The following is a 27,290-nucleotide window of genomic DNA, read 5'->3' as shown; positions in this document are numbered from 1 at the left end:
TAGTAAAGAACCAAACCTGGGAGCTCGCCGGTCTATTACAAGGAAGGAAAGCACCCCGCAGCATGTGGAAGACGAACCGAGAGTTACAAGAGCGGTCTCGTGATCAAAGACTATTCTCAAGTCAAGGACGTCAACCATGAAGAAGAGCCTACCGCCTGTGGTCCGGTATGCTACCAACCACTATCTGATGTCGTTACGCGTAAGTCCATATCTGAAGATTCACCAGGTGTATGGTGAACTGGACGAAGCAGCTATCTACATGCAGCAGACAGAAAGGTTTCGTCGACCCTAGATATCCGAGAAAGGTCTGTAAATGGAAGAAAACGTTTCCGATCTGAAACAAGCCAGCAGGATCTGGAACAATAAATCAGAACGAAGTGCTGAAGCGGTTTGGACTGGCACGATCGAAGTTTTACATGTTTGTCTACTACCGTATTGATAATGGAGCGATCTTGATTTTGGCCGAGTATGTCGATGACCTTCTGATAAATAATATCAATGATAATCTCGTATCTCAAATAGTCATTGATCAGCGAATTGAAGACGCAATCGGCAGTAAAGTTTATGATAAGTACCTCTGATTGAATCCCTTGGAATTCAATCACCAGTATCACTATGTTCAGCAACTGCTAGAACTTTTTGGCATGGAAGACTGTGTTCCGGCAGTAACCCCGACAAACTCCAAGTGAATGCTGAAGAAGAAGATGAGCCCTAGCACCCTAGCAGCGCGTAAGAACGAATTCAACTGCAGAACGTACCGTTCCGTGAGTTGATAGGAGGTCATCTACAGTTCCTGGTGCAAAGCATATGGGTAGGTCCGGACATTTTTTTGTCATAAGGCGCCGTCCACAAATTACGTAACGCTCTAGGGAGAGGGGGGGGGGAGTATGGCCGAGCGTTACGGTCCTTATAAAAATTTTCGGGGCTTCATACAAAAAAGCGTTACGGAGGGGGGAGGGGAGGGGGGGTCTGAAATGCCGATTTTGGCGTTACGTAATCAAGTTAGCCAGTTTTGTAGCGATCCGAGAATAGCACATTGGATAGCCTGCAAAGCATATTCTACGGTACCTTAAGCTCGTCTACAGCAAGAAAAACAAAAAACATTTCGTTAGATTCAGTGATGCTGACATCGGGGCATCGATATTGAGACACATTTCATGAAGTTGTCGACGATAGTACACAGTGGCTTTGTCAACGACAAAAGTCAAATAGACGGTCGTATCGGTAACGACTTAAGAAATGTTCTGGCGATGAATACCTACTATGTACACCAGGAGCTATCAGGAGTGACCGAGCAGTCTGAACAAAAAGTCGGAATTTCTACAGATTTTCAAAAGAAATTTGCTTGGAAATCTATCCAGAATTTATTCAAAAATTCCTTTGAGAATTTTTTTCTACCAAAAATTCTCCCAAGTATGAATTCTTTCCGGGATTCTTACTTGGATCGCTTCAGGAGTTTTTCACGAGGTCTACCCCGAAAACTATTCTCTGGGATTTCATCCTAGGGTTTTCCCGATTTCAATTTTCTCGAGTCTCGCACTGGATTGATTTCTAAAATCTTTCAATATTTACCCAAAGTTGCTTAAGGAATTCATCTTAGTGATTTTCCAAAAGTTTTGTTCCGGGACTTTTTTGTGTGCAGAAGTTCTTTCAAGGATTTCTTTCAGAAAGTGTTCCGAGATTTCCCTTGAATTTCCTTATGATATTTCACTCGTAGTTCCCTCTGTGATTTCTTTTAGAGATTTTCAAAGTTCCTCCTTAAATTTCTCTAATGTTTTCTCTCGGAATAACTCCAGTATCTTACGATGTTTTCCTACGTTCCTGTCGAGATTTTTTTTTTATTTGCCTTTGTGATGTTTCTCGTAAGAATTCGCAAAAATTTCTTCCGGAATTTCTCAGGAAAATTCCTACAAGGAATACCGGAAGAGAAACCCAACAAACATTTTTGCTACACAAGAGTGGAACAAACTACTCTTAAGCAAACTTTAGCTTAAGAAGTTGTTGTTCAGCTAGTTCTGTTAAGGCGAAACTGGAAGCATTTCCTCATATTTTGGTTTTTGATTTTTTATTAAATAACGAAGCAATATTTTCAAAATCGGTTTTCGTGCACATGTAGAGTATGGATCAGGGTATCTTCTGAAAATTTTACGCGGTATAAAATGTTTTTCGTTTTTGCAGAAACCATTTTTGAACAAAATTTCACTAAAAAATGGTTTCTGCAAAAACGAAAAACAATTTCTACCGCGTAAAAAAAATCAGAAGATACCCTGATCCATACTCTACATGTGCACGAAAACCGATTTTGAAAATATTGCTTCGTTATTTAATAAAAAATCAAAAACCAAAAAAATGAGAAAATGCTTCCAGTTTCGCCTTAAATGGAAACTCCGGAAACAATCCCTGAAAGAACTCCAAGAGCAACTATTTACCCTCCTTGTGCATTAGGGTCATTTTTGGCCCAAACCGTACAGTACCTCAGCGAGCTGCTATGCTACCAATGTGATGGATTAGGAAAATTAAAGAAATCCCAAAAAGAACACTCAGAATGTCGGAACATCGGGATCTTGGTCGGGATAATTGCCGATAGAGATTCCGGGAAGATCTCTGGGAGTAACCCTGGGAAAATCTCCAAAAACTAATCACACAAGAATCATTACAAAAAATCCTGTAGAAAATACTACGAGGAACATAGAATCACGGGAAAAGCTCGACAAGAAATATTAGCAATAGCTGCTGCAGAAACCCCAAAAGGAACTCCAAAATAAATTCAAAAAAAAAAAAGCTTGGAGAAGGCCCTTGATAAATACAGAAAACATTTGGAGACATCTTAGAAACAAAACTGGAAGTTATATTAGTATAAGTCCCAGAACAAACTCTGAGAGAAACATCAGGCGGAAATTCAAGGGAAACCCCACGAGAGCCGTCAATAGATTTCCCGAAAGAAAATCTACAGAAAAGCTCACCAAAATTTCTTCATCAAACTACAGGAAAAAGTTCGGAAGAAACTCCGGGAGGAACTCCTGCACAAAATTCTCGAATAACTTATGAAGTAATCCTTGGAGAAGCTCTAGTGGAAATTCCAGGAATAATTTCCGTAGAAACTGTGGGAGAAATTCCGGGAAGACCTCCTGGGGAAATGGGCGGACCAGGTGGAGCGTGATCTGGCGAGTGTTGGGCGTGACCGACGTTGGAGAGCTGCAGCTACAAATCGAGTATTATGGCGGCAAATTGTTGATTCAGTATTATCATGAATTTGATGTTAACTAAATAAATGAACCTCCTGGGGAAAACTCAAAAAGTACATTGGGCAGGATCGCGGAAAATCATTGAACAGGAATCTCGAGAGAAACATTAAGTTCCGCGACAACATCTGTAAAATATCCTGAGAGAAACTCCTGTGTGACATCTCGAGATAAATTCTGGGATAAATCCCACGAAAATTTCTTTGGATAACACACAAGAGTAGCTCAGGAAAAAAATCCGCAAAGGACTCTGCGAAGAAGAATTGTTGGGAACGACTTCAGAAAGGTTTTTTTTTTTATCTGTATTAACGAGATTTTTAGCCCTAGGCTAGTTCATCTCGAGACCCACGCTTTACTTCGCTTCCGAAGGAAGAACTCACATTTCGCGAGTTTGTCGGGAGTGGGATTCGATCCCAGGTCCTCGGCGTGATAGTCAAGTGTTCTAACCATCCCACCAGGTCCGCTCCACTTCAGAAAGATCTCTATGAGAAACTCCAGAAGAAATTTGTCGAAATTTAAGAATCCTGTCGAAATTTAAGAACTCTCAAAGAAGAATGCCGAAAAAAATTGTTTCAATTCAATTGTTCGGAATCTCCCAAAATATGACCACGTGGTTTATGGACAGCCCCCACTGCCCCTATTCGCATAACAGTCCCATGTTTGCTGGGTTTCCTATTCACATGGGACTGTTGTGCGAATCGAGGCAGCCCAGGGACTATCAGCTCCGAAAAATTCGAAACAAGTTGAAAGAGAGCTTTCCAGTGACATTATAATCAGTACGAAACCGTCTTCATAAGAAGGGTTGTGAAGGAAGAGTAACTAAGTGTGATGAGAATGGTCTATTTGATCCCCTGGATGGTCTTCCTTTGTCCTCAATCATTTCACATGTCCTTCCCGATATTACCAATCCGTTTCCAATCTGTTTTCACTTTCCAATCCAAAACTCAAATCAACTGTGATGAGACGGCATGTTTGTTCGTTTCTACTTTTTTTTCTAGAATGGACATTGAAAATCCAATATTTCTTTTCCTATCATTTAATTTAGAAAACGGTTAATTTTGTGTTAAGTTCGTTTTGTCCCTTTTGCGAGAAGGGAGAAACCATCCCGACTAACTGTATAGGGACAATTGTCTGTGTCAATTTGTGTTGAGAGAATAATTTAGCAATTTCGAGTTTTTTGTTTTTGTTTTGTTTTGTACTTTCAATTTCCGATTGTGTTCCATGATTGAGGTTGTCATTTTTGTATGATCTTACTTTGTCTAGATTTGGGTGCGATTTGCGCTTTTGTTTCACATATTTTCAGCAGTTCTCATTCTTTACGGTATTTTCATTATTCACATTTAGATTGGGATGGAAAAGAGTTCTCGCTCGCTTTCATTCCATGTTTACAACTAGTTTGATTTTCTTGAGACTCGAAGACAACATATCAGGAAGTTAGTGTCTCTAATATTCAAAGTAACTTCCGATTTGTTGTCATCGAGTCAATTATATGTATAGTTTTTTATAGCGGACTATATCCCGTTCGGCTTAAGAGTTTTTTTTAACATAATACCATTTGGCCTAACACGATGAACAGTCAAAAATTATTCCAAACGAGTTCATACCGAACAGGATAGAGCCGTACAAGAGTATAGTTCTAAAAAATACGAAAATTAAATCAATTTTATTAGAAAAGACTGACCTCAACCAAGACTAGATTAGATCCGCGATCAGTCAGTCTTCACAGTTTTTTTTTTATGAGAAAACGAAATGAGGATTTGACATAGCTCAATACAATAATTATAATAATAATAGTTACGAAGAGCGACAACAGGGGGCTATTCCTTCAGAAGGAACCCACGCCCGCTCTCAACAATGAAGCGTTTGGAAGTCCGCGTAATTCCACGGATCACGATCATAAATAGCAACTAATAGGATTCAGTTACACGATAGAGAAAAAAAACGTAAAACAGAATAAATTAACAATTTAAAAAATATAAATAGGTTTGCTTTTCTAAAACAAAATGGCATCACAATGCTTGCTCCAGTGTATATCCTTGATAACGAAGGAGAAAGCACGTGACAAATCTCAACCTTAATATGGAATTACGTGGTTTTAAAGTGGGCGTCACTTTGAAAGCGACACTTTCTAAAAAAGACTTGGTTCGTGTAAAAAATAGAAGAATACCATAGACAGGTAGATACCACTAAAGACTAAGCGATAAAATAAATTAATCACAAAATATAGATCAAGCTCAAAATAAGGACATCCGGGAATGTTTAGCGAATGGATTTTACGTTGAAAGGCCGAAAATGAATGACAGAATAATTGATAGAATTTCGAAAGGCAGAAACTCTCAAAGCAGAAGTTTTGAAATAAGTATTTTGAAGAAGAAGTTGGTATTGTTAACCACATCTGCGTTTTGATTAACCTCGTTTGAAAACTTGTCGAATCACTTTCGAGATTCAGCTTTCTGTAATTTAAACCTTGAGTTTGCTATTTTATCAGCAATTTTTAAATGCATCATCCAAGATTAGGTGAAAAACAGAATGAATGATCATCAGAAACTTTCTCGCAGTTTTCAGAATAGGTTACTGCTTTTGAGAGTTTTGCCAAGAGACCGTGAGCTGCTTTTAGCAGAAAAACAAACCACTTTCAGGCGGAAAAACTTCCCTAACAGTTTCGGCCTTTCGAACGCAACCCTTAGCAACCACGTGGTTGCTCTACTCCCCATCATGGTCAACCTACTCCCTTCGGACCCGCTTGGAGGAACGGGTTTGCGGCTCGTTCTCCTGATGCGCCCCACCGGATTGCGTTCCGGCTTGGTGCGAGCGGGACTTTTTACCACCTACCTGCACCTGGCTCTGGGCCGTAATCTGCAACGAGATGGCGTTGGTGTTGAGCTTCTCCGCCAGTAGCAGATCCTTCAGGCCCTTCATCTTCTGGCTGTACAGTGTGATCAGCGGTCTCTTGGGACCTCCGTCCTCGGAATCCACCAGTTGGAGCGATTCGCGTTTCGGTTCCACCTTTATCTCATTCTTCTTGATGGTAGCCTCTTTCTTGTCGCTGGATTTCTCCTTCTTGCCATTCTTGACCACCGAGCCGTTGTTTTGACCCCCAGCCGAGCCCAACTCACTATCCTCCGAAGTGAACGGCTGTCCACCTCCCTGGAGCAAAAAGTCCGGGTTCAACAGCTTCTCGCCACACTTACCCACCAAAGCCTCCAACGATTTGGGCAAACTGGCTTTCTCGTCCGGCTTGCCATTCTCCAGATTGATAACATTATTATTGTTATTGACCACCTGGCGACCCCCGTTCTTCCGTTCCGGCACCTTTTCCGCCTCGTTGCCATTGACGTGGAAATCCCGAGGGGACTCGTCGCTACACTGGATGATCACCTGCGAGCGGATGTCGTGATCGAACTTGGCAATCGTGGCCACCAGCGGTTTGGCCCAACCGATGTGCAGGATCGGCGTCAGACTGCCTTCCTCCCACATACAGATGCCGTCGTAGAAACGGAGCAGGTTGGCGAAACAGTGCGAGTCGCGCAGGATGCTCCGCGCCGAGTGGCCCGAACTTTCCAGCTTCATCACCTGCGGAATCAGCTCGTTGGCGATATCGAGGAACTCCTTGTAGATCTCTTCGTCATCGCGGGAGTAGTTGTACCTGAAATGTGGAAGAAAATTGGAAGATCAGTTACGGTAACATTTGTGTTCTTGATTAAAAATAACGTTAGATTGGAAGAAAACCAGATTTATTTAAAAACTGAAAAAATATTATAAATTCTGATACCGTGTGCGCACCTAACTTTGCGCAGGTCCAAACTTTGCGCATTCTTGTAAAATAACGAAACAAATAACTAAATGTCAACATATTCACCAGTTTAATCATTGCACTAGCATTGTGTAAACATAAACATTATTTGACAAATATTTAATGTCCATAAAATCTTTGTTTATGTTGAATAATAAACAAAAAATACACAAAAATGTCAAAATTTGCCTCGCCTTAACACGGTTGCCAAGAAGTAACTCTACTAAAAATCAACATTTTCCTCGTTAAAACTGTGCAACGATGATTAATTTTGCAGTTAATTGACAAAAAAGGTGATATTCTAGTAATATCAATCACAGTTCGTAAGAAATTTTTCAATTTAATTAGTAAATAGTGGTGCGCAATGTTTGGAACCATTATTTGCACTGTGTTCCTAATTTTTGCGCACTTTCAGTAAATGCTTGTTGAACGTGAATACATGACTTATGAACCATTTAAATATTATGTAACACCAGTACTGATAATTTCAGGCCTGCCTCTCCGCCATGTCGCAAATTTTGTATAGAAATTAGTAGAAAATTGTATGAACCGTAGCACTATGGCAGGCACTCTTCGTCTGTCCACAATAAGACGTGATTTGTGAACAGTCCTTCATTTGGATTTTCCGGCGGTCAATGTTAGGGACGATTCGAATATGACGTCCACCATTTTTAAGACTTTTAGAACCCCCTCTTCCCCTGGGCCATCCCGTCACGCTTCATAGTATGTATACCTAATACATGGCACATCACACTTTCTCAGACAAACCCCACACTCCCCCCCCCAAAGAAGGACGTCATATTTAAATGACCCCTTATTGTACCTATCCGTAACGGTCACTTCATTTATCAGGAAGCTTTTACCTTTGATCTTTAGCCACAGGAAACAACCCCTCATGAAGTTTGGATTGTTCACACGGTAGGTGCCTAGTACGAACCGCAGACGAAATCAAGAACTCCGGAGGCCTCCGTTCTCCCTCCCTCGTAGGACAAAATATTTCAACAAAGATCAATCAAGGGCACACTACCTGATCTGAATAACTTTAGTTTAATGGGCAAACATTAAATAATAGCATTTTTGATTACTTTTTTGAGCAATTCATAGCATGCGCAAAGTTAGGCACACTATGCGCAAAGTTAGGAACAATCGAAGATTTTGTGCGCAAAGTTAGGAACAAGGCAATGAAATAGTTTTTCTATTTTAAGTATTTTTTTTTGGTTAATATTATGATTTTTTTATATTGCAGACTCTAAGAAGGATCGTTAGTCTATCGTATGAGCATGTTGTTCATGATATATTTTGTTTGTTTGTATTTTTTATAACGACTAGAAATTTGATTTTTCTTAACTGCGCAAAGTTTGGTGCATACACGGTAATGTTATAAAACTCCTTTTTTAACCCTCCTAGTGCATCAGGGTCATTTTTGACCCCAACCGTACTGCCAAAGTTACATTACAAAAGTTCACAATTCACAGAAAAAATATGGGAAATCGCTGAAGGAACTCCTGGAAAAAATCCTGAAGAAGTTCCTGGATTGAGTGCCTTGAGGAATCTGTGAAAAAGTTTCCGGAGGAATCTTCGAAGGAGTTCTGGAAAAATCTAGGAAGAGAATCTACAAGAGAAATTTCTGTCCACTCTGTCAACTTCAAGAGAAATATATTCTTACAGAAACATTTCTCCTGAAGAAACATCTAAAAGAATCCTTGAATAAACTAAAGGAGAAAATTTTGACGGATTTACTAAGAAAATCCCTGAAGGCACTCCTGATTGAACTCCTGAGGAAACTGAATTTCATGAAGAAATTTCTGGACGAATCCCTGAAAGAGTTTCTATTGGAAGGCGTTTCTGGAGCAATCTCTGAAAGAGTTACTGTAGGAGCTCTTGAAAGTTTTCTTGAAGAAGCTCCTGAAAAAATCTCCAGCTATTCCAGGAGAAATCTCTCAATTTCTGAAGGAATACCTGAAGAAATCCCTCGAGGAATTCTTAGAAAAAATTCTTAACGAATTCCTGGACGAGTTTTTGGAGAAATACATAAAGGAAAATAAAGGAATTAGTGGAGCGAACCTGGTGTGATGGTTAGAACACTTGACTATCACGCCGAGGATCTGGGATCGAATCCCACTCCCGACAAACTCGCCAAATGTGAGTTCTTCCTTCGGAAGGGAAGTAAAGCGTGGGTCCCGAGATGAACTAGCCTAGGGCTGAAAATCTCGTTAATACAGATAAAAAAAATAAATAAATAAAGGAATTCCAGGAGAATTCCCTGTAGGAGTTTCAGGAGATATCCTGAATTTGGAGTAATTTGAGCAAAAATAAATGAAGAAGTTCATTGATTTTATTTATTTATTTATTTGATTTAATCCAACTGACCCTTATGGGTCTTATTGAATATCTTAAGACTAGTATATGTTTAACAACAAATTTCTTAACCATATGAATACAAAAACTCACACAAATGTCATTTCAACAGCAGTTTACAAAAAATTAACATAATAACAAGCACACTACACCCAGAAGCATTTTCCAATTCACAATCATAATATGAAAACTATTTATGACATAGTTTGAACAAGCATTATTTCAGGAGTTACGTATGTATCAGAGGCTTCCATGTTTCATTCACTCGATTCAGAAACTCTCTATATCTTATTCCCTTGGGCCATGTTGATGGGCACATCGCTAGTGGTTTCAAATTCGTATTCAATAAAACTTTAAATGACACAAAATCTAACAGGCTAGTATTTTTGGTTTTTGGAACAAGCTTCACTATTTTAGTACAGCACGCTAATGGGACATTCAAAGAACGTGATACCATCATACTAATATCACTTTCGGTGGCGCATTTATCAATGTTTGTTAGGTACAACGAGAAATATTCAGCCGGTTGGAGAAGCGACGACGATTGTTTCTCTGTTGCTCCGCTGGATAGGTCTTCATTCATCTCATCCACATGAGTTCCATCTAGCAACACATGCGATGATACGGGGGTAGAGTGTAGGAACGGAGCAGCTACATCTTGCTTTTGGATCACGTGTGCGAGAGTGTTGGCGATTTCGGTCACAGCACATTTGAGTTCGTTGATTTGGTCGTCAACTGATCGGGATGGTTGTGCGATAGTCGTGTTCGTTGTTGCATCGGCATACATTCTATCTCGCATCTTATAGAACAGATTCATGCAGGCATCGCAGATCCAGATGATGTTACACGACAAGGCGCACAAGTCGGTTTCGGTGACACCAACACAGGCGGCATGAAACGTTTTGGCACATTTACCTTCGCAAACTGTCTGTCTGTCTGTCTGAATTTGCACTTCAGTTAAATTTTCCGGCGCTTATGCTCAAACACGTTAGATTATCCGGTATTTTAGGCGGTCATATATGCACTACTGGACGTTCGAAAACGGGGACCTCAAACCAATGCGACTATACAGGCACAGACGTTACAAGGAATGCTTGATAGAGTTCCTGGAGATCTTAAGCAATTCAGGAGAAATTCTTCAAAGATTTCTGGAAAATTTCTGGAGAAATTCAAGAACACAAATTCCCGAATAATCATTAAAGAAATCAGGATAAGGAGTTCCTGAAGGAATCTCTGAAGAAGTTTCCCTGAAGAACCTCAAGGAATTACAGGAAAATCGCACACCGAATTTTAGGGAAAATTCCTACAGGATTTTTTTTGTTAAATTCTTTTTATTCGTGAATTTTAACTAATGCTAATTCTTCACAAAATCCCTGGAGGAGTGTCTGAAAAATACCTGAATTTGTAAATAAATTCTTTGAGAAGAGAAAACTCTAGCAATTCCAAAATAATTTCCTCCAAGAGTTCCAGGATGATCCCTGAAGCAATTTTTGGAGAAGTTGTCGAAGAATCGCTGATGAAATCACAGGAAAATCCCACAAATGAGTGTCTGAAGGAATCCCTGATGAAGTTCCTGGAGCCATTTGTCAAGAACTGCCAGAAAAAATAAATCAAAGAGAAAACCTAGAAGCAATTCCTGGAGGAATCCCAGAAGGTGTGTCTGGGGGAATCTCGGAAGGAATTCTGGGAGAAATCATTCCGGGAATTTCAAGAGAAATCCCTCAAGGAACTTCAAAAGAAATTCCTGGAAAAAATCCAAGAGAAGACTCTTAAAGTATTCCTAGAAAACAGGGTTTGACGCCCAGTACAAATTGGGACGATGGGCGATTCGACAAATCGCTCCCATCCCAACTAACATTTATTGTGAATGTAAACGTCAACAAAGCGTCTACGATACGGCTTGATGTTGAGTTACTGTGTTGTACATATGGACGGAAGCTTCTATGCAAGCCCTATACCAATGAATCTGGCGAACTTAATCCACATGCTGTGCGAGGAGCTTCTATGCCACCTAGTCATAGCTCTTTTCTCGGCTTCTATGTAACCACTAACTGAATAACATCTTGAGAAGGCGCTTCTTCAACCTTTTCACAGCTGTTAAATAATAGTTATACGGCATCCCCAAATTAAGCGATTAGATATAATTAGCTTATGTAAACCGTGACGCAATACATATGGAACTGGAACTATCGCTTTTAAATTGAATAATTATAGTACTTGGCGCTACTTGGAATCGAACTCCCGATCTCCGTATCCACTGGTCCCGATGATGTTGCTTTGTTTTACTCCAGACAAGGCTTCATAATTGTGCCACAAGAAACCTTACCCAACTTCATCTTGCTGCAAAAGCTTGTGAAACGTCAAACGCAATAATGTTTACATTGAACAAGCTGTGTGGTTGCGCCAACAGATTCTTCTTCACAGCTTCTAGCTGAAAGAGTGTTCTTTAAACGGCTACGAAGCGCTGCTGTTTTGTGTTTTGGCAACATTACAAAACGTATTGTATAAAAGCAGCTGTTGTAGTGGCTGGGACTCTTACTCGATTTGCACATCTTCCGGCATTGAATTAAAGTGCAATAAAAGCAACCCAAATAATTTCACAGCACAGACATGGATAACTGTAAAGAATTTGTGTAGTAGCTATATATCCCGCTTAAGTTTGTTTTGACAATAATGTTTATATCCGACAAGCCGTGTTGGTAAACCAACAGTTTCTTTATTACAGCTTCTAGCCGTAATGAAATCGCATAACGGCCTTTAAAGCGCTGCTGGTTTGGGGATTTGTCAGTATAACGAATTGTACTGTTTAGTAGCAGCTGTTTTGTTAGTGGGGACTCCTATTCGATGTGTTCAAGTTTTCACATCTTCCGGGAAATCTCCCGGAGTTGGAGTAGAGTGGAGTAAAGGCAGCCCCAGTGACAAGCAATGGATTTCTGAAAACCGAGTTTGGTAGCTGTATGGTGCTTGTTTTGCAGTCGTGTATTAGCTTATGATTTATATTTGACTAGCTTTCCTTTTATTCAGCGTTGACTGCTTTTACTCGATGGTTACACAACAGAAAGCAAATGACTGAAGCTTATAGCGCTGAAAATGTTAGTTGGGTAAGAACCACTCAAGGAGTTCCAGAAGGAATTGTTCAGTAGTCCCACCAGGAATTCCACTAGAAAATTCAACAAGAAATTCTCCAGTAATTCCAGGAACCCTGATCGAAACTCCAGTAGGATTAACAACAGAAATACAAATAGGCATTCCACTTCAAATTCCTGCATTCTCGCAGGAATCCCATCCTCTAGCAATTTCAGAGAGAACTTTTTCTAGGAGTTCCACTATTTTTTTTAAGTTCCACAAATTAGTTTTCCAGGAGATCCACTGGCAATGCCTCTAAGAGTTTCTTCGGGATTTCATGTCATAGTTCCACTGGGAATTCTGCTCAAAATTTTTTCTTCCAGTTACTCCGGAAAATCCACTCGCAGTTCCTCTGTGAATACTTGTTGTAGGACCTCATCCGCTAATATCCAGAAGTTGTAATAGTTGATCCACCGTGACATCGTCCAGTAGACCCGCTAGGAACTCCTGAAGACCTGAAGAACCGAGAATTCCTGTAGGGAGTTCCACCAGAAATTACCCTAGGAGTTACAGCAAGAATCTCTCTAGGATTTCCACTAGGGATTCGTCTCGGAGTTCCAAAAAGAATCTCTCTAAAAGTTGCTCCGATTATTTCTCGAAGTTCCACCAGGAAGTCCAACAAGAGTGTTACCGGAGATTCTTGTAGGAATTCCACTGGGAATTCTTCTCAAATATTTCTTCAGGAATTCCTCAAAGAGTTCCAAAGAGAATTTCCCCAAGAATTCCTAAAATTACTTCCACCGCAAATTTACTCTAGCGATACACTTTGGATCCCTAGAGAAGTTCCGGCAGGAATTCCTTTGGAAGTGTAGTCATATTTTTAGTCGAACAGACTATATGAGGTTTTAGAACCATAATAGAATCAAATTAAAAGGTATAAGGTTCGATAACGATTCTCAAAACCTCTATGACACTAAATGGTCATCAAAATGGTACTTTGAATTCACTTGAAATTCTTCTCGAAGATCTAACGTATAGAGTAGTGGACGTATTTTGGACCAGGGCAGGTATTTTGGCCCAACTTGGGAATTTAATAACATTTATCAACATCTTGGCAAAGGATTATTGGAAATTCTAATAAAAATTTACCAAGATATTGAAAACATTATATGATAAAAGTAATAAAATTCCCAAGGTGGGCCAAAATACCTGCCCCGGGCCAAAATACGTCCACTACCCTAATCATGTAAGAGATCCACTGGAACAGGTGTACCGCCGAAAACACTTGTGGGAATTTCGCTGGAAATTCTTTTCAAAGTACCATCGGAAAATCTTCAAGGAGTTATCTACCGGAAAATCCTTTAGCAATTCCACCAGGAATTCCTTTACGAGTTCCAAATAGATTTTTTATAACATTTCCACGAATTATTCGACCAGAAAATGTTATATGAATAGCAGAGATTTTTTCAGTAGTTTCATCAGTAATTACTTTAGGAGTTCCACCGTAAACTCCCGCAGGAGTTCCATCATTTTCATTTTCATTTCATTTTGCAGCATTTGGTGGGGCAATGAGAGCGCAAGTCAGTCCAAAGCCGATGATAAGGAGGGGTAATGGCTGAATAGTCTTTGCTGACCACATAAACGCCATGGGATAGGAAAAGGGTATTTTGGTGTGGGATTGGTACAGACTTGACAATATCAATGCTATTCAGATGCAAAATAATTGTAAGGCTCAATAGTGAATCGCATACCTTCTAAAACCAAAAAAAACAATAATCCACAAAATACCAAGCAAGCTATAGAAAGAAAAAGCGCCCGATTGTTTATTTTGTCAATTATAACAAACGGAAACTTCTACCCTCTCCGACTCGCCAGTCACCCCGGAAAAAATGTCGCTTCAGTTCTGGAAAATATATTATCCCCAATTAAGGTGATTATAGAAAGAAGCCACACCTCAAATTTTCAAGAGCACAAATCTGAAAAACGAAATGTCGCAAAGCGCTGAAAAGTTGATCGATTGGTCGGCCGCTGGTGGTGACCAATCGATCAACTTTTCTGTGCAATTCGTCTTTTGGTTCTTCAGATTTGTGCTCTTGAAAATTTGAAGTGTGGCTTCGTCATATATTCACCTTAGGCCTTTAATCGAATTGTCCGCGTGGTCTTGTAGTACCCCTGCTAGGTAAGAATCAGTCATTGCCATACATATTAAATGCTAGACATGACCCCATGGATAGCATTTGCATACAGGGGATAGACAAAATGATCGGAACAGGCAAAATTTTCACTTTTCAAAAAATGTAACTAACTAACTGTAACTTTTCGTAAAGTGCATGAAATATTCTCAAATTTTTACTGTAAGTCAGGGGTTCTCAAACTTTTTCAGCTTGCGACCCACTTTTGATTTTCACAGAATTTGGCGACCCACCAGCACGGAAATTTATAAAATAAGTAATTTCTTTTTGAAAATGAACTTACGATACGTTTGAGGGCTAAAAATAGATTTTTTCTTTAATTTATAGTGTTTTTTTGTTTTTTTGGAAAAGTCTAAGAAAGGCTAAGGTGCTCAAGTTTGCAGCATCAATTAACTCTTAGTCTAAAAATTGTGAGATAAGATTCCAAGTTTCTAAAATATTTAACCAGTCTGGCTCTATGTTCCTGCAGAACTTCAAGATCTACTTTTAAATTAAATATCGGTTGAAAATGTTATATATATTTATTCACAACGAGTGGGTGAACATCAAGTAGTTTTTAGAAATTTAGTACTGCCGGATGGTCAGATGAGTCATCTTGATTATTACTGAATTTTACTGAATTTCGGTAAAGGCAAGGTATCTTGTCAAAATTTGGTATTTTTTTTGCTGATTTTTGGAATTTGTATTGTTTTTGATATTTTAATTGCTGTAACTGGCGTGTAAGTCTAACAGCAAACAGCAACTTGAACTTTTTTTTTTTCAGAACACAAGTAAAATCTAAAATTTTACCTTTATCGTAAAACTTTCAATTAAAAATTCATCGTTTAAGAATCGATTTCATAACGCAGACAGTAGTCCCATTATTCAATATACTCCAGAGAAGACCTATAATACATAATTTTGAATGAAATTAAGGACAATACGAAATTCTAGAAATAACTCTTCTAGAAATGGATTCTCCAAGGAAGTATTTTGAAATTAGAAAATGGCAAGCAATAACATTCGACATGAGTTATTATAATTTATAAAGACTGCGCGACCCACCAAAAATTAGCCCGCGACCCACCAGTGGGTCGCGACCCATAGTTTGAGAAACACTGCTGTAAGTTCATTACTTGTTGTGTATCAGTGGTCAAAATCTGGGAAAGATCGGGCCATTCTCCACGAAGTTATAACAATTTTTGGAAAAGGTGAAATTATCCGATAGCCAAATTTCAGCTGTTATATCTCCGGATTCAAAGAACCAAATGCAATGAAATTTTGACCATACATGACTTATATAATGAGCTATGAAAAACCGTTGACTTAACTTAAAATTATAACGATTTGATTATTTTTCTAATAAAACACCAAATTATCAAAAACTTCAACATCGTTTCAAAATTCAAGATGCAAATTATAGTTCATTTAATTTCCCTCTAATTGACTTATATATAAACGTGTTTTGAAGGAAAGTAACAACATAGCCGCCAATAATTTGAAAAAGTATTGGAATAATTATTAAAAATAGACCAATTTGCTAAAAAATCTGAAAAAAAAAATAAATCGCTATAATTTTTTTTCTTGTTGAAAATTTCCAGTTTAGTCACAAGTTTTCTAGAGCTCATTATATAAGTCATGTATGGTCAAAATTTCATTGCAATCGGTTTATTAAATCCGGAGATATAATAGCTCAAAGTTGACTATCGGATAATTTTACCTTTTTCAAGAATCTTTATAACTTCGTGGAAAATGGCCCGATCTTTCCCAAATTTGGACCACTGATACACGACTAGTTGATGAACTTACAGTAAAAATTTGAGAATATTTCATGCACTTCACAAAAAGTAACAGTTAGTTGAACATTTTTTGAAAATTGAAAATTTGGCCTGTCCCGATCATTTTGTCTATCCCCTGTATGTAAAAGCTTTGCTGATGCGACTTTCCCATTAGGCAATTCTCTCATCTGATGTTTGTCTTCAAAACCTTATCAAGCTTAGAAAATTAAAGTTGATAAACAATACATTACAAGGTTCGAATTCCCATAGAATGAGATCATCCATTCGCACTACAACACCATAGGACAGTGGTGCTCAGGTTGGAGGATACCGCGGGCCAAATTTGCAATTCGGGATCGACCTGCGTGCCACACAAACCATCGATGCACAAAAACAACAAAAAGAATAATTTTAAAGCATATTTATTAAAAATTTGAACTGTTCAGAACTTGTGTAAGGGTCAAACTTTATAATCTATTGCCCTTCGTGGAGTTCAATTTAGATTAATAAGTTTAGTCGAGAAAAACATTGAACATTGAAATTCAAACAAACAATTTTAGAAGTTGCCCCTAGAATGGCCTTGAAGCCACTTCAAGAACTTGTCAAGCAGCTTTTACAAGAATTTATTTTGAATCGCTCCAAAAAGGTTTGCTGGATTTTCTCCTGAAATTTCTTGTGGAGTTGCTCCAGAAGGTTTTCGAAAAATTTCTTGAAGTTTCTTTTAGTTTTTCTAGAATTCTCTTGGAACACCTCCAAGAACTCCTCTTAGATTTGCCTTTGGAACTGCCCTGAAGTTACTTCAGGTATTCCTCATTAATTATTCCGGATTTTTCCGAAAATTTTCCAGGAGTTTCTTGAACTTTTCAGTAAATTCTTACCATGAGTCTCTTCTAAAGTTGATGATATACTTCATCATTAAATTTCGTCAAAAAATAGATTTTTAACAATTGTTGCCTGAAGTTTCTTTAACATTATCTTTTAAAGTTGCTGTATTAGCATATTGTTCAAATTTCCCTCAGGTGTTCTAGGCATCTTTTGTGTCTTGATGTAGTTGGTCCTGGAATCTTGTTTGTAAATACACCTGGAAATTCTGTTTTTGTTGCTCAAGGAATTTATTCTAAAGTTGTTTAAGGAATTTCTGTCAGAGTGGCACCACAACATTTTTTCTACCACAACTTTCTCATTGAGTTTCTTCAGGTTTATTTTCTTCAGGATGATTTGAGTTTCTCCATATATTGCAATTAGAGTTGCTTAAAATTTTTCTCCAATAATGTTTCCTGGAGTTTCTCCAAAAGGTCTCCTGTGCCGCTTTATGAATCTCGCCTGAGATTTTTTCCTTTAAGTTCGTTCAAGAGTTTCGCTTGGACAATTCAAATTGGATTCGTAAGTTTTGTTTCGAAAAATGTGTGAGTCTTATAATAGAAATTTAAACTAAAAGTGAAAATTAAACAATATTGGCAACCAAGTTGAGATTTGTTGAGAATTTTGTCAAAAACTTCGTGCTTTGTGTTTTTATGTGCTTCAGAAAGGCGAAATGGGAAATATTTGCTCAGCGTTGCATTGACTGCGCTTAAAAACTGCAACTAATTTTTAAATGATTCAAGATTACATTTTTAACAAACTTTCATTTGATTCGTACCACTTTTCATTTATTTAGTTCACATCAAATTCATGATAATACTGAATCAACAATTTGCCGCCATAATACTCGATTTGCAGCTGCAGCTCTCCATCCTCGGTCACGCCCAACACTCGCCAGATCACGCTCCACCTGGTCCGCCCATCGTGCTCTCTGCGCTCCACGCCTTCTTGTACCAACCGGATGGTTAGCAAACACCAACTTTGCAGGGTTGTTGTCCGGCATTCTTGCAACATGCCCTGCCCACCGTATCCTTCCAGCTTTGGCCACTTTCTGGATACTGTGTTCGCCGTAAAGTGCAGCGAGCTCGTGGTTCATCCTTCTCCGCCACACACCGTTCTCCTGCACACCGCCGAAGATCGTTCTTAGCACCCGTCGCTCGAAAACTCCGAGTGCTTGAAGGTCCTCCTCGAGTATCGTCCATGTCTCGTGTCCGTAGAGAACCACCGGTCTTATTAACGTCTTGTACATGGTACATTTGGTGTGGGGGTGAATCTTTTTTGACCGCAGTTTCTTCTGGAGCCCATAGTAGGCACGACTTCCACTGATGATGCGCCTTCGTATTTCACGGCTCACGTTATTGTCAGCCGTTAGCAAGGAACCGAGGTAGACGAATTCTTCTACCACCTCGAAAGTATCCCCGTCTATCGTAACATTGCTGCCAAGGCTTGTCCTGCCTCGCTCAGTCCCACCTACCAGCATGTACTTTGTCTTAGCCGCATTCACCACCAGTCCGACCTTTGCTGCTTCACGTTTCAGGCGGGTGTACTGTTCTGCCACCGTTCCAAATGTTCTGGCTATAATATCCATGTCATCCGCAAAACAGACAAATTGGCTGGATTTCGTGAAGATCGTACCTCGGCTGTTGAGCCCGGCTCGTCGCATAACACCTTCCAGGGCGATGTTGAATAGTAGGCAGGAAAGTCCATCACCTTGTCGTAGTCCCCGTCGAGATTCAAATGAACTGGATAGCTCACCCGAAATCCTTACGCTGTTCTGCACACCGTCCATCGTTGCTCTTATCAGTCTAGTCAGCTTCCCGGGAAAGCTGTTCTCGTCCATAATTTTCCATAGCTCTGTGCGGTCCATACTGTCGTATGCCGCTTTGAAGTCGATGAACAGGTGATGCGTTGGGACCTGGTATTCACGGCATTTCTGGAGGATTTGCCGTACGGTGAAGATCTGGTCCGTTGTCGACCGGCCGTCGATGAAACCGGCTTGGTAACTTCCCACGAACTCATTTACTTTAGGTGAAAGACGACGGAAGATGATCTGGGATAGCACTTTGTAGGCGACATTCAAAACGGTGATCGCTCGAAAGTTCTCACACATTAACTTGTCGCCTTTCTTGTGGATGGGACAGATTATCCCTTCCTTCCACTCCTCCGGTAGCTGTTCGGTTTCCCAGATCTTGACTACTAACTGGTGCAGACAGGTGGCCAACTTTTCCGGGCCCATCTTGATGAGTTCTGCTGCGATACCGTCCTTACCAGCCGCTTTGTTGTTTTTGAGCTGGTGGATGGCATCCTTAACTTCCCTCAGCGTGGGAGTTGGTTCATCCCCGTCCTCTGCTGCACCAACATAGTCATTTCCTCCGCTGCCTTGGTCCTCCGTGCCTACATTCTCTTCGCCATTCAGGTGCTCGTCGAAGTGCTGCTTCCACCTTTCGATTACCTCACGTTTGTCCGTCAGGAGGCTCCCTTCCTTATCCCTGCATATTTCGGCTTGCGGCACGTAGCCTTTGCGGGATGCGTTGAGCTTCTGGTAGAACTTGCGTGTTTCCTGTGAACGGCACAGCAGTTCCATTTCCTCGCACTCCGCTTCTTCCAGGCGGCGCTTTTTCTCCCGGAAGAGACGGGTCTGCTGCTTCCGCTTCTGTCTGTATCGCTCCACATTCTGTCGGGTTCCATGCTGCAGCATTACCGCCCGCGCTGCATCCTTCTCCTCCAGAACCGCTCTGCACTCCTCGTCAAACCAATCGTTTCGTCGACTCCGTTCTACGTACCCGATAGTGCTCTCGGCTGCGTTGTTGATGGCTGCTTTCACTGTACTCCAGCAGTCCTCTAGAGGGGCCACATCGAGCACACCCTCGTCCGGAAACGCTGCCTCGAGATTCTGCGCGTATGCTGTGGCGACATCCGGTTGCTTCAGTCGCTCTAGATCGTACCGGGGCGGCCGCCGGTAATGTACGTTGTTTATAACGGACAGTTTTGGGCGCAGTTTAACCATCACCAGGTAGTGATCGGAGTCGATATTAGCGCCACGATAGGTCCTGACGTCGATAATGTCGGAGAAGTGCCGTCCATCAATCAGAACGTGGTCGATTTGCGATTCCGTTTGTTGTGGTGATCTCCAGGTGTAACGATACGGGAGGCTGTGCTGGAAGAAGGTGCTACGAATGGCCATGTTCTTGGAGGCGGCGAAATCGATGAGGCGTAGGCCATTTTCGTTCGTCAGCTGGTGGGCGCTGAACTTTCCAATCGTCGGTCTGAATTCCTCCTCCTGGCCTACCTGAGCGTTTAGATCCCCTATGATGATCTTGACGTCGTGGTTTGGGCAGCGGTCGTACTCGCGTTCGAGCTGCGCGTAAAATGCGTCTTTGTCATCATCAGTACTTCCGGAGTGTGGGCTGTGCACGTTTATTATGCTGAAGTTGAAGAATCGGCCCTTGATCCTCAACCTGCACATTCTTTCGTCGATCGGCCACCAACCGATCACGCGCCTCTGCATGTCGCCCATCACTATAAAAGCTGTTCCCAGCTCACGTGTGTTGCCGCAACTCTGGTAGATGGTATGATTACCTCTAAACGTTCGCACCATAGATCCTGTCCAACACACCTCCTGCAGCGCTACGATTCCGAACCCGCGGTCCTTCAGTATATCGGCGAGTATGCGGGTGCTCCCGATGAAGTTGAGAGATCTGCAGTTCCACGTACCGAGCTTCCAATCGCAAGTCCCTTTTCGTCGCCATTGGTATCGGTTCGCATTCTTCTCTTGTTGATTTTCCGGTGCTAGTCTTTTTTACGGCTGGCTCGCAGGGCCTGACACCAACCCACTAACCCAGGGAGCTGGGCGTACCACTTATAAATAACTATAAGCTGGCTTCGTGACTTAGCTGAAATGCCGAAATATTTCGAAGTTGCGACTTCGAATCTTACCAGAACGGATTGTTCTTTTTGTTTATTTATCATTTAATTTGTGTTCAACACTGTGAAAATAGATCAGCATTTTTTTGGTTTGATTTCTTAATAAATTTAACGAGTTGTTTCAAATAATCGTTCAAAATTTCGATTCGTCTTAAAGTACTCCGCGGGCCGCATCTTATGGCTTGGAGGGCCGCATGCGGCCCGCGGGCCGCAGGATGAGCACCACTGCCATAGGAGATAATACCACATTGGCTGATTACAGTACAAATGTGAAAAATCTCCCTTTTCCCCCTATCCGCAACCCGGGGACGCGCCCTGTTGGATTTCGAAAGCCTCGGAGAATATTACAAACCTTCAATGGCATTCCCATAAACTAACCCACATTGCACATTCAGGGGTCTGACTGGGCCTATTACCCTCCCTCAATTTGTAATATTCTCACCAACTTGGAATTATATTTTCCCGGCACATAAATGACTTCGACAAATGTTCGATATACTATGCAGCGTCATGATCAGTATAACTATATCAGATGACTTGAAGATCTGATTCTTACAGAATTGTTTGCCATTGATTATACATTCAGCAATTCCAATCATTACTGCAAAGGCCATCGACCACATGCCTGAAATCAAAGCTCCTGGAAGATATAATCCAAGCCCAGGGAAACTCCCGCAGGAGTTCCATCGGGAATTTTTCTATAAGTTTCAGCAATTACTGCTCTAAAATTTCCGCAGGTTACTCAGCGGAAAGTCTTCTAGAAGTTTCATCCGGAATATCTCTAGGCATCATACTATTATTACGTGATACTTAAACATGAATCTTTTTTCTGACCCCCTCCGTACTTGTACATTTTTTTTTGTATGAAAATCCTAATATGTTTTTATGGATCGTAACGCTCGCCTGTACTCCCCCTCACCCTAGAGCGTTACGTAAATTGTGGATGGCGTCCTACAAATCTGATCGGGAATTCTCGCAGAACCACAATGAATTTGTGTATGAGTTCCAGTGGGATTTCCTGTTGAAGTTTCAATGAGAATTCTTCTAGAAGTTCTACCTAGAATTCCTCTAAGAGTTCCACCGGAGATTACCCTAGCAGTTCATCCGGAAATTTTTCTACAATATCTTTAGAAACTCCACCCATAACTGTTTTTTAAGTTCCTCCGCAAATTCCCGCAGAAGTATCTGGAATTACTCTAGGAGATCTATCTATCTGAAATTTTCACTAGGTGTTACTCTAAAAATTTCGCAGAATATTGCTCTTCCCGGGAGTTCCAATGGGACTTCCTCCATGAGTTCCACCGGGAATTTCTTCAGGAGCACAACTGGAAATTATTCTAGGAGTTCCACTCTAATTTGTTCAGAAGTTGAACCGGAAATTCTTCTGAGAGCTCCACACAAGTCTTCTACGAGTTTCACTGTGAATACCTGTAGAAGCTCGGCAACACAGATGCTTCATGAATTCTTCCAGGAATTCACTTATAAGCTTCCACTGAGAATTTTTGCAGAGAGTTCCAACGGAAAAGGAGTTTCATCGGGAAATCCACTAGGAGTTCCACTAGAAAATCTACCAGAAGTTCCAAAGCGAGTTTCTATGGATGCTCCAAATGAAATTCTTCTAGGGCTTTTACCAAAATTTTTAAGAGGATTTTCATCGGGAAACCCTCTAAGATTCCCAACAGAAAATTTTCGAAAAGTTTCACCGGGAAATCCTGTAGAAGTTTCATCAATCGATACACCTGTAACTGCTCTAAGAATTCTGGAAATTGGTTATACCGCATTTTTTTCACAGTTCCACCGGGAATTCCTCGAACATTTCCACAGGAATCATCCAAGGAGTTCCACCGCTAATTTTTCTAGGGGTTTTACCAGGTACATATCTCTCCAGCAGAAATTTCTTCAGTAGATCGTTCAGTAGTTCCTCAGGAAATTTCTACAAGTGATCGTCCGGAAATTCCTTCAAGAATTCCTCCGGAATTTTTTCCACTAATTTTCCAACAGTTCAGAAAGAGATCGACCTGTAATTTCTTCAATAGTTTCTCCGGAAAACTCTTAGAGGAAATCTCCGGGGAAATTTTAGATGGTTTTTGGTGAATCTCTCTAGGAGGGATTCCCGGTTTGACACCAACAGAAATTCCCGGTAAAAATTTTGGAGATATTTCTGGTGAAGCTTCTACAGGAATGCTTTGTATAACTTCTGGAGTAATTATTTGTGGATCTCTTGGAGGCTGCTTTCACTGTACTCCAGCAGTCCTCCAGCGGGGTCACATTAAGCACACCCATCGTCCGACAACCCTGCTTTGAAATTCTGCGCGTATACAGTAGCGACATCCGTTTGCGAAACTTCGAAAAGGGTGGTTGGCGATTAGCCAACCGAAGTACGTGAACGACATGCTGAGATGTTGGATGACTGGGGTAAGTTTGGGATAATGCCGTTTTGCATACTGTTGACAACACCAGCTTATTTGATGGATTTTCCAATTTTATTATTGGGTAGTACGCAGATCGCAAGTATTTTCTTGGTCTATATCGGTTCACGTAAGGTACCCTGTAGGTAACCGATGTATCGGTGATGTGATAAAGAATAACCTGCTGAAGGACTTTATGTTTATCGAAAACCGTAAAGCGATTCGACACTTGTAAAATATTTAATATGTAAAGGAATAATGATAGCAATAAAATTTCACTATTATTGAAAGAAATGAGCATTTTGAAGCAGTCTTTGTCATTGGTTCAAAAATAACTATGCAAAAAAATTTAAATAATGATTTTCCAGAAGAAAATGTTATTTTAATTATAGTAGGGACCTGTTCGCTATCAACGACTTGTAATATTTTGGATCAAGACAACGACCTGAGATGATTTCAGAATATCTTTGAATTAAACTTAAGTGGTAATATGTAAGTACAAATACTCACAATCTGATGACATCACTGCTATCGGCCCACGACGCAAAAGCCTCCCGGTACTTGTTCCTCCGGTAGTAGAACCCGCCCTGGTACGTGTACGGATAGACGTGATGGTTCTTGTAGTAAACCTGTGCCGACCGGACCGACTCGTTGTACAGCTCCTCGCAGCTCTTCCGGCCGGGCGTTGGCGACACTTCCTCCAGCTCCCCCAGGCACCCCAAAGCCATCGGATACCGCTTCAGGTGCCCCATCTCGTACAGCTGCCAGAGCAGTTGCTGTTGCATTTCGGCCACTTCCAAACAGGCGCTGGTCGCTGTAAGCGACGGATTAATTGCCGAAACGATGGCCGCGACCTCCATGTACCGAGAGCAGACCACCGGATTCCCGGCCACGTATAACCACGTCTGCGATTCCACTCCGGCTGCCACCGACTGTCCCCGTTTGTCCTCCGCTCCTTTTCCATGCCAGGTCACCTCAATGGTCTCCTCTCCGGTCTTCCCAAACACCACCCAGACGTGGTCCTCCGAAATGGCCAAATGGACATCCCGGTAACCCAGCATCTGGCATCCAGCCACCACGGCAAACGCCACTCCAAAACAGTCCAGCTTGCTGCCGCACAGATAACTGTACAAGCTCTGCAGATGGGCCCGGTCCTTGTACGAACTCCTCAGTAGCGAGTTCCAGATAATGTCCGACACTTTCTTGATAATCTCCCGGCTGGCAAACTTCGAATCCATCGTATTTTTCACCAGCAGCTTCTCGATCGGAGCCAGCACATTCTTGAATTTCTTGTACAATCCCTCCACCACGTCATACCGGATCACCGGAAAGTTGCTGATCACTTCAATGTGCGGTTGCTGCTGATGCTGGTTCCCTCCGGTCACCTGACCCGGTCCCGTCCCGGACGATTCCAACACCTTCGTAGTCAGCGAGTGCTCAATCAACCCGGTCACGATCGAAAGCAGCGTCAAATCCGGCTCCTCAACCCGGTTCGTCAGCTGCTGCCGGAACAGCCGCAAAACATCCGGAATGGTTCGCAGCGGGAACAGCTTGATCACATCGTCGCAAAACTCCGTCATCTTGGGGTTTTTCCGGGCGCGGGCTAAACCCTGCAGCGATTTCCACGGTCGATGCGTTGTGGGTCCGGACGGGTTTTCCGATGCAATTGTGCAATGTTTCGGCGAAAATTTTCGCAAAATTTTGCCACTTTTCTTCACTTACGACGACGTCGCCGCAAAATTTTCTTCATTTGACATTTCTTGTGAATCACCTTTGTTTTCTTTTTCTCCGCTTCGGCTTTTGCGATGCACTTGCAGTTTGCTTTTTGCGCATTTTGCAAAACGATAACTTCTGCATCAGGGGTGGGCGAAAGACCAGCACGCTCGTTCCAATCTACTCAGACATGCACGTCTGCATTTGTGGGGTAACATTTTGAGGTCTTGTGCCTTTTTTCGAAAACGCTCCGTATAGGGCCTAACCCGGATAAAAAATTACCATTCATTACATGGTAAATATTATTCTGGTTTTATTGTTCACAATAAAACACATAGTAGATATATTGTTACTTTTTACAATAGAAATCAAGCCCATATAGTTCGTACAATAACCCGGATAAAAAATACAATAGAAAAACATAGGATTCTAATGTGACAGTACCATTGAAAACCATGCTCTCACAATAGAATTCAATGTTAAAATAACAATAGAAAAACAATAGAATCAAATGTTTCTAACAATAGAATCAAATGTGAATGAGGATTTCACATTGAATTGTATAGGTTGTTAAGTACCGTCTACCCCCGTTGGTTTGAACGACACCTCATGCAAACCAACGGGGTTCATTTTTTAATTTGAACTTCTAGTAACCCTGTGCGCATTGAAAAACCACTGATGGCAACCCTTTTTGCTGTTTTGTTTTGATTCTGCGTTCCGTTTCACTCCGTTCCATGAGCAGAATGACGCTTGAACTATTTTTAGTTTGAACGATGTGCAGATTAGAGGGGGTCAAATTAAAAAGTGTTCAGATTAGATGAGGTCAAACCAACGGGGGTAGACGGTATCGTAACAATACAAAAAAGGACTTTTTTCCACACATATTTTTTCGCAAAACATAAGATTCTAATGTAAATGAAATGTTGGTAATACCGATACGTGGTATCAAATATACAGATGATTTTTATGTATTTGTATTGTTTTGAACAGTTAAATAAGCCGAAAACATACTGTTTTAAACTTTGATTTTACATTAGATTCAATGGTTTGGGCATGGTTTTCTAATGTGATCTCGAATGTGATACAGAAGATTCTTATGTTTTCGAATTGTTTCAAACAGTGAAATGCTCAGTAAACGTATTGTTTTGGGTAGTAATTTTATTTCTGGTTCCACATTTGATTTAATTGTATTCAAATTGTTTTCTATTGTGAAGCAGAACATACTGTTTGTACTGTTTTTACATTGAATTCAATTGTTTGGGTATTGTTTTCTATTATGATACAGAAGATTCTTATGTTTTCGAATTGTTTCAAACAGTGAACCGAACGGTAAACGTATTGTTCTGAGTAGTGATTTCACTACTGGTTCCACAATTGATTCAATGGTGTGGGAATTGTTTTCGTAATACAGAAGATTCTTATGTTTTTAAATTGTTCTAAACAGTGAAATGTACGGTAAACGTGTTGCTTTGAGCAGTGACTTTATTACTGGCTCCACGTTAGATTCAATTGTTTTAGAATTGTTGTCTATTGTGATGCAGAACATACTGTTTTGCACTATTTTACATTAAATCAAATGGTTTGGAAATTGTCAAGGCAATTGTTTTCTATTGTGAAACAGAAAATTCTAACTTCAACCTCTAAGCAAGCCTCTAAATTTAACTTCTAATCTAATCTAATCTAATCTAACGCATACGCAGCCAGTACAAGAAAGCATCCTGGAAAATAATCGGGTTAGATTACACCCAAATATTTTTCTTGTCAATATTGATGCTTGCAGCATATCAAAGATATGACACAAGCGCCAAAGCGGCCAGGCCTACTGCGTAGCGTTTACCGCAGAGATGATTCTTTGAAATTCTTCGACTATAATAAACTTTCGTTTAACATCGAATCACTTCTCGAATCTACAGGGGAGGAAGGATGCGTGGACATACCGTACCAAACGCTCCGAGATATTTGCTATTATATGGTTC

The 27,290-nt window shown here is 40.8% G+C and overlaps 1 protein-coding gene across 1 annotated transcript; it reads right to left on the bottom strand.

Moving 5' to 3' along the window:
- Positions 1 to 4,314: 4,314 nt before the first annotated feature.
- On the bottom strand, positions 4,315 to 25,406 carry LOC115264812 (menin). The gene is made up of 2 exons (XM_029868807.2): positions 24,112 to 25,406; positions 4,315 to 6,888 (listed from the first exon to the last, which is right to left on the bottom strand). Exons 1-2 carry the CDS (start codon positions 25,179 to 25,181, stop codon positions 5,967 to 5,969), a joined length of 1,992 nt encoding a protein of 663 aa, XP_029724667.2. The 5' UTR covers positions 25,182 to 25,406; the 3' UTR covers positions 4,315 to 5,966.
- Positions 25,407 to 27,290: the final 1,884 nt, after the last annotated feature.

This window comes from Aedes albopictus, chromosome 2 (genome assembly GCF_035046485.1).
Source record: "Aedes albopictus strain Foshan chromosome 2, AalbF5, whole genome shotgun sequence".
In the NCBI taxonomy this organism is placed as follows: domain Eukaryota; kingdom Metazoa; phylum Arthropoda; class Insecta; order Diptera; family Culicidae; genus Aedes; species Aedes albopictus.
This window is presented reverse-complemented; position numbering and strand designations above follow the sequence as displayed.